This window comes from Haliotis asinina, chromosome 11, assembly GCF_037392515.1.
Source record: "Haliotis asinina isolate JCU_RB_2024 chromosome 11, JCU_Hal_asi_v2, whole genome shotgun sequence".
NCBI classification, from domain to species: domain Eukaryota; kingdom Metazoa; phylum Mollusca; class Gastropoda; order Lepetellida; family Haliotidae; genus Haliotis; species Haliotis asinina.
The window spans coordinates 12,595,318-12,607,713 of record NC_090290.1 but is presented as its reverse complement, the minus strand read 5'-3'; the positions used below and the strand labels follow the sequence as shown (position 1 = coordinate 12,607,713).

Here is a 12,396-nt window from a genome sequence, read left to right as displayed (position 1 = left end):
AGGAACTGAAATGCAGTTATTGCAAACCAGATTCAGTGCTCTCTTTGAGAGTGTTATTTGCTACTATATATAAAATGTGAACTCTTATAAATAAATTCCAATTCTACCATGACTTCAGCAAATACCAGGCTGTGATTGACCAATCAAAGTCATTCAAAAGTATATCACATAATATGACTCCGATTTTCCAACACCGTGTGAACTTTTTTCAAATCCTAATGACGCGGTTGTGGTAGAATGGAGATAAACGTGTTGTGTTGTCGTGTTTTCCAGCACGATATGTTTACCTCCTAAATGTGTTTATTGGCTAGGAAATTTTATAATTCATTATCAGCAGAATGATATGTCCACGGAGAGGATAATGTCATGTCACGTTATGTAATATCGTGTACTATCTCGCGTCACACGCAAAGGCTTGCGGAAATTACCGAGAACAATAACCAGGAAATATAAACGTTTCGTCATCTTGATTGACCGCGGAAGTGATCAACCATCAACTTACAAATATGGCGGAAGCGAAATGCTGAATGTGTAATCAAAGCCCGAAACTGACGGACTGATGTAGAGACACACATCCCTGTGTCTTCCCCTTTGTACCCTATTGAAATGATACGAGATTGCTGCTAAATATGGAAGAAACTGGTGTACGTACTGTCTCACTCACTCATACACCCGCACAAGCTATCATGCAGGCATTCAAACAAGCTCCCACGCAAGTATTCAAACAAGCACTCACACAAGCATTCAAACAAGCATTCACGCAACCACTCACTCACCTAACCATTCATTCCTTCAACAAATCACTCGTTTACCAAAAACTTAAGTAAACGATGAACATTCTTAACTAACTCTTTCTCACACTTCAGTAACTCATGAACACCCTTAAAGTGGCACTGATGCGGAGCGAATAATGTTTCTCGCCAGCGGTCTAATTACGAAACCAAACTGCAAATTGGTCAGTACCCGCTCCGTGGCGGACAAATGGACTGTGCTCCTGTCCACAGTAGCAGAATTTCTTCATCCTAAACAGTCGAGAGGCCGGATGCCCATCATATGTCATTATTTAAAAATACCCATGGTATTCCTTGTCTGATTTTAACAAAATATCCCAGCACTGTAGTTCTTTTCTGATGCCTGGATGGTATAGTGACTGATCCAATTTGATCCTATTTCTGTGTTTTGGGTATTTAGATAGTTTTGAGAGTTGGCCCAGCTGTCACAGCAAAAAATCATACGTAAATTTTGGTAGCTATGGAAGCTATTCTGGTTTATTATCTATGATAATAAAAACACACAGTTGATTTATTTGGATTCGTAAACAAAAAACAACTTTGCCATTGGTAGAGAAATTTGAAAATTTTCTTACGTAAAACAAACTGATTTACCCAAGTACACAGCAAATGCCTGTATTTCTTTCTTATAGTATAACACAATGTATGTTTCGGCCCTAGACCTACACGTTATTTGTCACCATTCACTTGATGGTCAGTTAATGAATTTATAACAGGTATAATTAGTGGTGACACCACTCTGATTACTCGACAAAGGTTCCCATTTGGCATTTCTCCTGTAGAGAGTAAATACTCAACATTATTAATTAAGGTCTGATGTGGCAAGTGTATTACATGTTATGTAATATGTGTATGTAAGGATTTATCAGCTGAGTTACAAAAACAAACATCGATCAAAGGATTAACCGATAACACACTGGTTGATTAATTACTTTTATCTTCTACAGCGGATTTGTCAAAAGGCAGTGTTTGTAGATGTTGTTGTGAAAACACACGAACACATAAGTAACTCATGAAAATGGTTTTGTAACATACATGCATGGTTTTGTAGCATGCATCCATCCATCCATCCATCCATACATACATACATACATACATACATACATACATACATACATACATACATACATACATACATACATACATACATACATACATACATACATACATACATACATACATACATACATACATGTCAGTCTAAAAGACTAGGGTAGGACAAAATCCCACTGAAAAATTCACTGAAAATGAGATTTTGTCCTATGTTGGTCATTTTGAAGTGGGGTTTTCTCCAAAGACATTTTGTCCCATTGCGATTGTTTTGATGGGATTTTGTCCGTACCCTCCAAATGTTATCCATGTAACACTAAATAGTCTGTCCTTTATCGACGACTATACAGGGTGTTTTTGATCTGCAGATGTAAATATTTACACGCTATGTTTCGCTATCCCCAAGGCAGATCCAGTAAAATGTTTATCATGGCGTCGTGCCATGAGGTTCGTAAAAGTAATATTAGACTGTTGTGTAGTTAAACGTAAAAAAAAATAATAAAAATATATTCGGCCTACTTATAGTGTTTGATTTAATCTAAGTATGGAAATAAACCTGTCCTCAGATAAAACATTTTTCCAGGGTGTTTTTGAAAAGGCGATGACGCACTAGTGAATGCAGGAGGTATGGGTATTGTCTAGTCTTGTGTGTTCAGCCATTTCAGTGTTGACAGACGTGAGGATTCTGTGGTCACAATGCCCACTATGTGTGGATATTATTTAGATGCATGGCAAGCAGGGAAAACAGACACTGAGCAGTGTTTCAGCAGCAACACACGCTGCAAGCGCCTCGAGCATCGTACGTTGATGTTACAGAAAGGGAGAAAAGACCCACATTGCTCTAAGACTGGTAGAGCACAACAAACGTAGCCTCCACAACCGTACCCAAACGGTAAACACAGTGGTTGTAGGATTGACTGCCATACGTATATGTAAACACAGTGGTTGTAGGATTGACAACGCGCAAATATACCTTCGACTGCCATACGTATATGTAAAGACTGCGTGTAGGATTGACAAAGCGTAAATATACGTTCTACTGCCGTACGTATGTGTAAATAACTGCGTGTAGGATTGACAAAGCGTAAATACACCTTCGACTACCGTACGTATGTGTAAATAACTGCGTGTAGGATTGACGAAGCGTAAATATTCCCCCGACTACCGTACGTATGTGTGCACGCACGCATGTAGGATTGACGAAGCGTAAATATACCCCCGACTACCGTACGTATGTGTGCACGCACGCATGTAGGATTGACGAAGCGTAAATATACCCCCGTCAACCGTACGTATGTGTGCACGCACGCCTGTAGGATTCACGAAGCGTAAATATACCTCCGACTACCGTACGTATGTGTGCACGCACGCATGTAGGATTGACGAAGCGTAAATATACCTCCGACTACCGTACGTATGTGTGCACGCATGTAGGATTGACGAAGCGTAAATATAACCCCGACTACCGTACGTATGTGTAAATAACTGCGTGTAGGATTGACGAAGCGTAAATATTCCCCCGGCTACCGTACGTATGTGTGCACGCACGCCTGTAGGATTGACGAAGCGTAAATATACCTCCGACTACCGTACGTATGTGTGCACGCACGCATGTAGGATTGACGAAGCGTAAATATAACCCCGACTACCGTACGTATGTGTAAATAACTGCGTGTAGGATTGACGAAGCGTAAATATACCTCCGACTACCGTACGTATGTGTGCACGCACGCATGTAGGATTGACGAAGCGTAAATATAACCCCGACTGCCGTACGTATGTGTAAATAACTGCGTGTAGGATTGACGAAGCGTAAATATACCCCTGACTACCGTACGTATGTGTGCACGCACGCCTGTAGGGTTGACGAAGCGTAAATATACACCCGTCAACCGTGCGTATGTGTGCACGCACGCCTGTAGGATTGACGAAGCGTAAATATACCTCCGACTACCGTACGTATGTGTGCACGCACGCATGTAGGATTGACGAAGCGTAAATATACCTCCGACTACCGTACGTATGTGTGCACGCATGTAGGATTGACGAAGCGTAAATATAACCCCTGACTACCGTACGTATGTGTAAATAACTGCGTGTAGGATTGACGAAGCGTAAATATTCCCCCGACTACCGTACGTATGTGTGCACGCACGCCTGTAGGATTGACGAAGCGTAAATATAACCCCGACTACCGTACGTATGTGTAAATAACTGCGTGTAGGATTGACGAAGCGTAAATATACCCCTGACTACCGTACGTATGTGTGCACGCACGCCTGTAGGGTTGACGAAGCGTAAATATACACCCGTCAACCGTGCGTATGTGTGCACGCACGCCTGTAGGATTGACGAAGCGTAAATATACCTCCGACTACCGTACGTATGTGTGCACGCACGCATGTAGGATTGACGAAGCGTAAATATACCTCCGACTACCGTACGTATGTGTGCACGCATGTAGGATTGACGAAGCGTAAATATAACCCCTGACTACCGTACGTATGTGTAAATAACTGCGTGTAGGATTGACGAAGCGTAAATATTCCCCCGACTACCGTACGTATGTGTGCACGCACGCATGTAGGATTGACGAAGCGTAAATATAACCCCGACTACCGTACGTATGTGTAAATAACTGCGTGTAGGATTGACGAAGCGTAAATATACCTCCGACTACCGTACGTATGTGTGCACGCACGCATGTAGGATTGACGAAGCGTAAATATACCTCCGACTACCGTACGTATGTGTGCACGCACGCATGTAGGATTGACGAAGCGTAAATATAACCCCGACTACCGTACGTATGTGTGCACGCACGCCTGTAGGGTTGACGAAGCGTAAATATACACCCGTCAACCGTACGTATGTGTGCACGCACGCATGTAGGATTGACGAAGCGTGAATATACCTCCGACTACCGTACGTATGTGTGCACGCACGCATGTAGGATTGGAGTGAGACAATACTGCTACGACTACAGCACGTTAATGTTACACAGATGGGGTAAGTATTTCTGTAACCTTTGTGTAACATGTAACATATATGTGGTAAGATGGACATCCCGCAAGAGTAGCCAGTGGATCCTTTCAAGAAGCAACCTTTACGAAGATTAACCTTAACTCCCATTTTCAGCATTACACCAATCTGGGTTACCTTAGTGACTTACGATCACATAAGTGCTTTGTGAAGGAAGACTCTGAGCTGATTTCACTACATTCGGATGAAAAACCCTGTGGGAAAAGCGCCAGCTAGTCACATCAAGGAACCGGTTCTGTTCCCCATGGGTGAAATGAGTGAAACTAATTCACAGCGTCCTTTTTTCGTGATGGTATCCATGCAATGATGTAAGCTGAACATTTTCAGCAGTAAGGTAGACCGTGTGCATCTTTGCTCACACTATCAACCCTTGTTTACAGAAGCGATCACTCGAGAGCGGATCACAATAGCTGTCACGCTGCTGATGACGTGAAATGGAGTGAGTGAGTGAGTTTAGTTTCACCCCGCTTTTAGCAATATTCCAGCAACACCATGACGGGGGACACCAGAAAAGGGTTTCACATGTGGAGAATCGAACCCAGGTCTTTGGCGTGACCAGCGACCACAAGGCTACCTCACCGCCCTTCGTGCAATGGAACTGATGTTACACATCGGCACCCTTAAACTTTACTCCTTGTTTGAGACCCAAACAGTGAGTTATTGGTTGAAATCGTATCTGCACAGCCAGTGTGCATATAATGCTGAGTGACGCTTTTCGACAGGAAACCTTTAAAAAGGAACGAACATTAAAATTCCTGAAGCCAAAAACTTCCAAACTGATTTTCTCACAAATTCATAACCCACCAGCTACCATAACACGTTTAACATCTGTCGAAAACCACCCAATCTCCACCTCCACACATAGAGGTCATTTGGAGAACCTATCAAGCAAGTGTTGATCATTCGGAACACGTCGGGCGGTTACGAGAATGCTCATCGGGCCGAGTAAAACAAGGTCATACAAACTGGTTTGGCTTGAGCGTCAACGGTTTTTGTTAAGAGCATGTGTAGATACTTATTTGCGGCGAATTTGGCGTGTAATGTACACATAATTGGTTTCATGCTCCAGTCCCGTGAAGAGGGCCTTGTGGTCATAGCTAGGACTATTTGATGGATGTATTGACAGAAATGAGCACAGCTCAAGAGGATGAGACTTTATTAGGTTCATACCGTTATTGAGTTAACCCATGGATTACCCCAAGCTGTTCTCCTATGTATTAGAAAGTGGAATTCTGTATGAAAGAGGATAATAGTGTTCTATAACTGTGAGTATCGGCTGGCGGGGAAATTGTAGTGTAACAGATAGGAGGCTGATTCGGAGGAGGACGCTTATGTAACGTTGTTGAGTTCTCGCGCTCGACCATGCGATGGACCTGAAAGTGTATGAAACTGGATATTCATAGAGGATAAGCCGTACACCCACTTAAACATGCGATGTATTGGTTTTTGACGGAGGGATGGGTTGCCATTGTGGAGATTCGTCGTCAAAAATGGAAGTACCTGAAGGTTTGTTGAATTGTTGAACTGGTTCAAGGAGGTTTGTGCGTGTGGTTATCTCATACAGTGAAATGTGATGACGCGGAGCTCAGTTTGTGTAATGAAACACTACAACATCCAGTGAATGTATCAAATCAGAAACTGACATTCGATGCAGAACATGGACCAGTAACTAATCCAAGTATGGTAACAAGATCATGGTTTTAATCAGAAACTTGATTATATTAGAATAAAACCCTATCAACTGACGACCATAACGAGTTCCATTGTAGTAATAATTTCTGTTTGGCGATGTACATCTAATCACCATGTACATGCTCTTAGTCCTGTTAACGTTCTCGGTGCACGCGGTGACCTCTGACGTCCATTACGTTGACCTTCTGAGAGGTCATGACCTCAAGTCCGAGGTTGTGGGCAAGTCCGCCCTACAGGCCATCCAGCTACAGATCATCGAGCTCAAGAAACTTGTAGAAAAACAGGAAGAGGTTTTAGCTCAGCTACTCGAAGGGCAGAATACACTCGCTAAGTATAAATCCAGAGAATTAAAGAAGAACAAGCACACACGAAGATACCTCAGGAAAATATACAAGTCATGCACGTGCGAATCTCGCAGCAACCCCGCGAAGTATTATAGCAAAGTCGTGGGTGTTGCCAAGGGAGACAACTCCAAACGAATAGTCATTTTCGACCGATCAAAATCAAATGATGTCACTAGGAGCTCAAATGTGTCCTTGGGTGGCAGTAATAGTATACCCGACGAAGGGGTTATGATAAATGGTCACCCCCGAGAGGACGCGAACGGAGCGCTGAGAGACTCTCAGGTAGTGATTGCACTACCCACACAGGAAACTAGCGACCAGAATGCAGATGACAAGATATTGGATGGCCTCGCTGAGGTTAAGCCTAGAACGGCACCCACAGCGGTACAACCAACGCCAACACAGTCCTCAACTACGTATTCAACAGAGAAGGCTCCAGTGATGTTTGGAGATGGCACTGATGACTTTAATGAAGGTAATATATATATATATATATATATATATATATATATATATATATATATATATATATATATATATATATATATATATGGTTTTATTCTCTAAACACGATTATATACCCCACATTGGTACAATGTAAGAAGCACCTATGTATGTGGTGTCCCCTTCCGTCATGAAAGGGCTGGAATGTTTCTAAGAACGACGTAAAACCATAGTCACTTGCTTGGTGTTATTTATCGTCTATGATTCATTGAACGCTTGTAATACGGGCGATTTCACTCATAAAGGTAACACGTGAAGTTACGCGGTTTGCAGTGATGCGTATTTACGTGCTTTGAAAACGTTCATCACGCTTTAACGTTCAGAACGAGCTACGTGTTGGCAGTTTGAGTGACACTGTTCGCACACGGTGGTGTAATTACCGCTCATCAGACGAGAAGCCGGTGTACTGTTCCCACCGGGACGCCGTGCTGTTGATGGAGTCAGTTCTCAATGGTTTCTGGCAAACGGATACCTCGGTGAGCTGACACAAAAAGAACATGCAGATGGAAGCGTCGTTAAATTCTTTACAAATATTTTCTTCTGTGCTATCACTTGACTACACGTACATGTGTTTTTTTTAAAGTAGCCATGAATAGATTATAAACCTAATCGTCACTTTGTCACGCTACCCTATATGCCGTTTAAAACTGAAAACCGATACCTTTCCCCCCGTCCCTTATATGCACCCACCTTGTCCCTTCTCCCTCTGTGTCTCTCATTTCTCTCTCCTTTCTCCCTATGTGTCCCCTTCTCTGTCTTGTGTCTCCTCTCTGTCGCTTTGTCTCAGACACACACACACTCTCTCTCTGTCTCTCTCTCTCTCTGCCGACACACAGACACACACACTACTGCTAGCGCGAACGCCCACACACACCGCATGCAGCTCTCTTGCAACACACAACAAAAACTACGCACAAACCTTATGACACAGACACTTCTAACACCGCACACCTTGCACACACATATCCTACACACACGCACATCTTACAAATAACGCACCACACACCATACACATAACACACGCATAACGCGCGCTGTACAGAACACAAAACCATGGAAATATCACATATGTTATAACTTCTCACGATCACGTGGTGACAATGCAGGTCAGTGTTCACACTGTCAACCACTCGTTCCACTGACTCACCGTGGCGATTTACGGATTGTCGTGACAATGTTCAAGATGGGCTGACTGACAGAAATGAAACTCCCTCTCACCAATTTCCCATCGCTGCCAAGCACAGACGAAAACTCAATCATCCAGCATGTTTATATGTCCCGTCCATGTGAATAATTTTCACAACGGAAGCTGTAGCTATGGGGAATAGTATATTGCAAATACGGCGTGAAAAAAGACTCACTTTTTAAAACACGTGGTATTAGCTCTCCGATGCCACACTGACCTCATGTGGCCCGACACACCCAGCTCTGAACGTATTGACCAGATATACGATCGTGTGGCCCCTATCACACGCGAGGGGCGTGGTGTCGGATGATGGGAATGTTCCAAACCAATTCCTGTCAACATGTGGTCAGTTTGCAGTATTCATAGCCCATCGTGACGACCGACAGGAAATATTTACACCCGAGGAAGGAAACATGCGGCTTGTGTATATGTTAAGAAATAATGCGCCTTTCACATGCGTGTTTGTATGCAATCTAACCGTGGTGTGTATCTCACACGACGTAGCTGGTAATCAGATTTGAAAGGAAGAAGTAAATATTAAGTGAAGGGGCTGTTTCCAAGAACATTCGCTTAGACAAAATCATTTGGGTAATTCCGTGTTGAAATTAGACGTGTTTTAGAGAATCTTCTGCTCCGAGGTAATTGAATCTTCTATTAAGTTCCATGACTGAACTAGTTCGACAACTGTCCATGTGTATACTTCGCCAAGGAAATTTAAAGAATTCGTTACCACAGGATAATGTCCGAAACATTTTAAGTAATTACCCAAATGGCATCCTTAAAATATTTTGGAGTAAGTGAATTCATTTTTAAGCCGCTTACAGCAATTCTGATGCAATATCACGGCGGGGGACACCAGAAATGGGCTTCACACAATGCACCCATGTCGGGAGTCGAACCCGGGTCTTCGGCGTTACGAGCAAACGCTCTAGCCATTAGACTATCCCACCGCCCCAAATATTTTGGATTTAAAATTCATGACAGTCATATATGGCTGATATATAATATAGAAGAGTCTGTTAATGTTTGGAGGGTAAAATATTTTTGGAATGATTTGCTTGCTAAGCAGTTTATACCTTAAGGCAAGCTGAATACGTTTCCTCATGAAACATTTTAAATAAATTAACAGAGATTTTTTTGCCATATTTATCTATAATGAATCAACAAAGGTTCCTCGACAGACACTGAAATTCGGTGACGTATTAGTTAAGCAACAACAAGTTATGATGAAGAATGCCACCAGGAAGCTACTATCCAGATAAAGAGGTTCTTTAAAGGGAGTTTTCACATGGAGAATACACACATAAAACTGTATTTATATGTGAATACCAAGAATTTCATAACTGCTCAGCAAGATCACCACCGAACACGGAATTGCGTTTCACGCAGCGATCGGGTGTTTGCAATAAAATAAATAAGTTTTTGTTGTGACGGGCTAACGCTTGTGCCTCTAGGCTACCTGCCGGGGGCGAATACAGCTTTTTGAGAAAGAGGCGGTGCACTCTTGAGAAAAAGGTGGGGCTTGTGGGGTGGGAAATGGAGGGTGTGTATGTGTGGTTGGGGGTGGGGGTGCACACCTCAATTTCACTTGAGTTTAAATGGTCCTTTAACAAAATTTCAGAACGAAATCCGCCTATGCCTCCCCACCTCGTGTGTTTCTTTCAGCAAATGAGCATGGTATCCTTTTTCCAATTTCAGAATCCTATGATGTTTACGCCAATTTGGAGACAGGGAACATCTGGGGTAACCATAGCGACATCATATGGCTTGATCCGCCTTCCGAGGAGTCATCGTTATTATGTAGTCGTCGGGGATTGGCCCGTTTGCAGTTCCGTCAGTCGTCGTCCAATCAGCGCCACGATAAGATCAAGATAGACATGTGGTTTGACACGCCTAGTGGTTGGGTTTTCAACGTCGGCGATTCCAAATCCAACGATGGAGGTTGTAAGTCAATTTATGTTTGTTTTGATCAATATTAATTTCTTATTCATTAAGATCTATTACTGCATATGTGTAAGATACGAATGTATTTTTCATGTTTCATAACACTGTTCTATCCTGTTTTAGCGGGAGATGGAACCACACAAGAGAATGATTGTGAGGCTCAAGGTTACGGGACGTCTTTTTCCGTCCACGGCAGTGATAAGTCTCCAAATCCCTTGAAGAAGATGTTATATGAAAGTAGAGACTTCATCAAGTCACGTGTTACTCTGGTTGTGAAGGATGAAACAATCATATGGGACAATCATCATGGAAACACTGACTTCTTACGTAGCCCCGCCCTGTTTGCTCTCAACAACCAATCGGACAGCCAGGGTCCTGTCAATCAGGACATATATCTGTCCCTCAACAGGGTCATAGCGGGGACATACAGAAGTGGGCGTGGTTTATGTAAAGTCGCGCTGAAATGGTTGGAATGAATGTGCAAATATCTTGTGATTTACAAAATGTAGAATGCCTATTTGTTTGGCATCGAGTGGAATGTTCACCCCAACTATCAAAAAGAATTCGCTGGGACTGATAAAGAGATTTTGTTCTCATTCTGAAGCATTCGATCTGTTTGACTGGCATTTTAGAAGTTGACGAATAATAAGAAAGACTTTATGAATTACAACTTTTTACTGTGTTACTGTGCGACGTTTCTACCTAGGTTCATATTAACCGTTATCAAACAAAAACCTTTTCCGAAAAATCGCATCACCATATAATATAGAAGTTGTCATCTGTAAGTTATCGTACCTGACTTACAAAAACTTTCTTCCAACTTTTTAGGGTGAATTACATCAGAAAATATAAGTGATGTCAGGTTCGTGTTACGTCATGTAATCGGTGGCGTAACAATAATTGTAGACTGCAACTGTGGTCATGTCGCACGTGTTTTTCCCAGTACGGTGTGTGCTGCACTTAACGAATGAAAAGGTCTCCCATCTTTCACGGTATGAAATAGCGCGACTTTAGCAATTTTGTGTCAGTTGCCGCACAATGATGACAAAATTCCTTTTCTGTGTTTGTTTAAATCGAATGGATGATGAGCATTATTTCAATACTTTCGATAGTTTTCATATAGAAAGGTACGAATCGACCACCTGGATCAGGTTGTCAGGCTTGCCGAGTTGGTTGACACATGTCATCGTATCGATGCTCATGCTGTTGATCACCGGATTGTCTGGTCCAGATTTGATTACTTACAGATCGCCACGATATATCTGGAATAATGCTGAATTAGTTTCACTCATTCTCTCGTGTAGATAGAAACTTCGCTCTTCCATATTTTCAGCCTAAAGTACAGTTTGAAATATGACAGTATGTCTTATGTGAGGTGTGATATGTCGAAGACTGGAATCACTTCAACAACATTGGATGACGACGTATGAGGGAGTCAGAATTGTCTCCCTTGACAATATAGGCTCTAATAAGTTGACTCCTCAACTTAGTCTCTACTTATATAATTTGATTTTAACAAATGAACCCATTGAAGTTCAAACGGGGCCTTGGGGAGCCGAGAGTTTCAGGAACTCTAGGCAGTTGGGGCAATAATGTGGTTCATGGAGTGAACTATCTGTCTACCTGAATAGTACAAGCTGTGTTAATGCTGTTTTTCATGCCACATTATCTCCAATAATGGCGCTACAGATCTCGTTTATCCAGTGTACGGCTTGGTACAGTTTTGGTCGAAGTTTGTCAAAACTACTAATATATTAAACTAACTAAACTAAAAGTGCTTTATGGTTCAACTTCTTTATTATACAAGGTCACAACGTTTGAACCATAAAGCACTTTTAGTTTG

The 12,396-nt window shown here is 42.3% G+C and overlaps 1 protein-coding gene across 1 annotated transcript; it reads left to right on the top strand.

Annotated features, from left to right (window-relative positions):
- Positions 1–5,860: 5,860 nt before the first annotated feature.
- On the top strand, positions 5,861–11,164 carry LOC137256220 (uncharacterized). The gene is made up of 3 exons (XM_067793942.1): positions 5,861–7,394; positions 10,308–10,553; positions 10,677–11,164. The coding sequence occupies exons 1-3, from the start codon at positions 6,689–6,691 to the stop codon at positions 11,027–11,029; spliced, it is 1,305 nt and encodes a 434-aa protein (XP_067650043.1). The 5' UTR covers positions 5,861–6,688; the 3' UTR covers positions 11,030–11,164.
- Positions 11,165–12,396: the final 1,232 nt, after the last annotated feature.

Bases quoted from the DNA above. Each gene is read 5' to 3' on its own strand.
- LOC137256220 (XM_067793942.1), top strand. From the start codon at position 6,689: ATGTACATGCTCTTAGTCCTGTTAACGTTCTCGGTGCACGCGGTGACC. The intron at 7,395-10,307 runs GTAATATATATA...TTCCAATTTCAG, and splicing joins CACTGATGACTTTAATGAAG to AATCCTATGATGTTTACGCC. The intron at 10,554-10,676 runs GTAAGTCAATTT...ATCCTGTTTTAG, and splicing joins CAAATCCAACGATGGAGGTT to CGGGAGATGGAACCACACAA.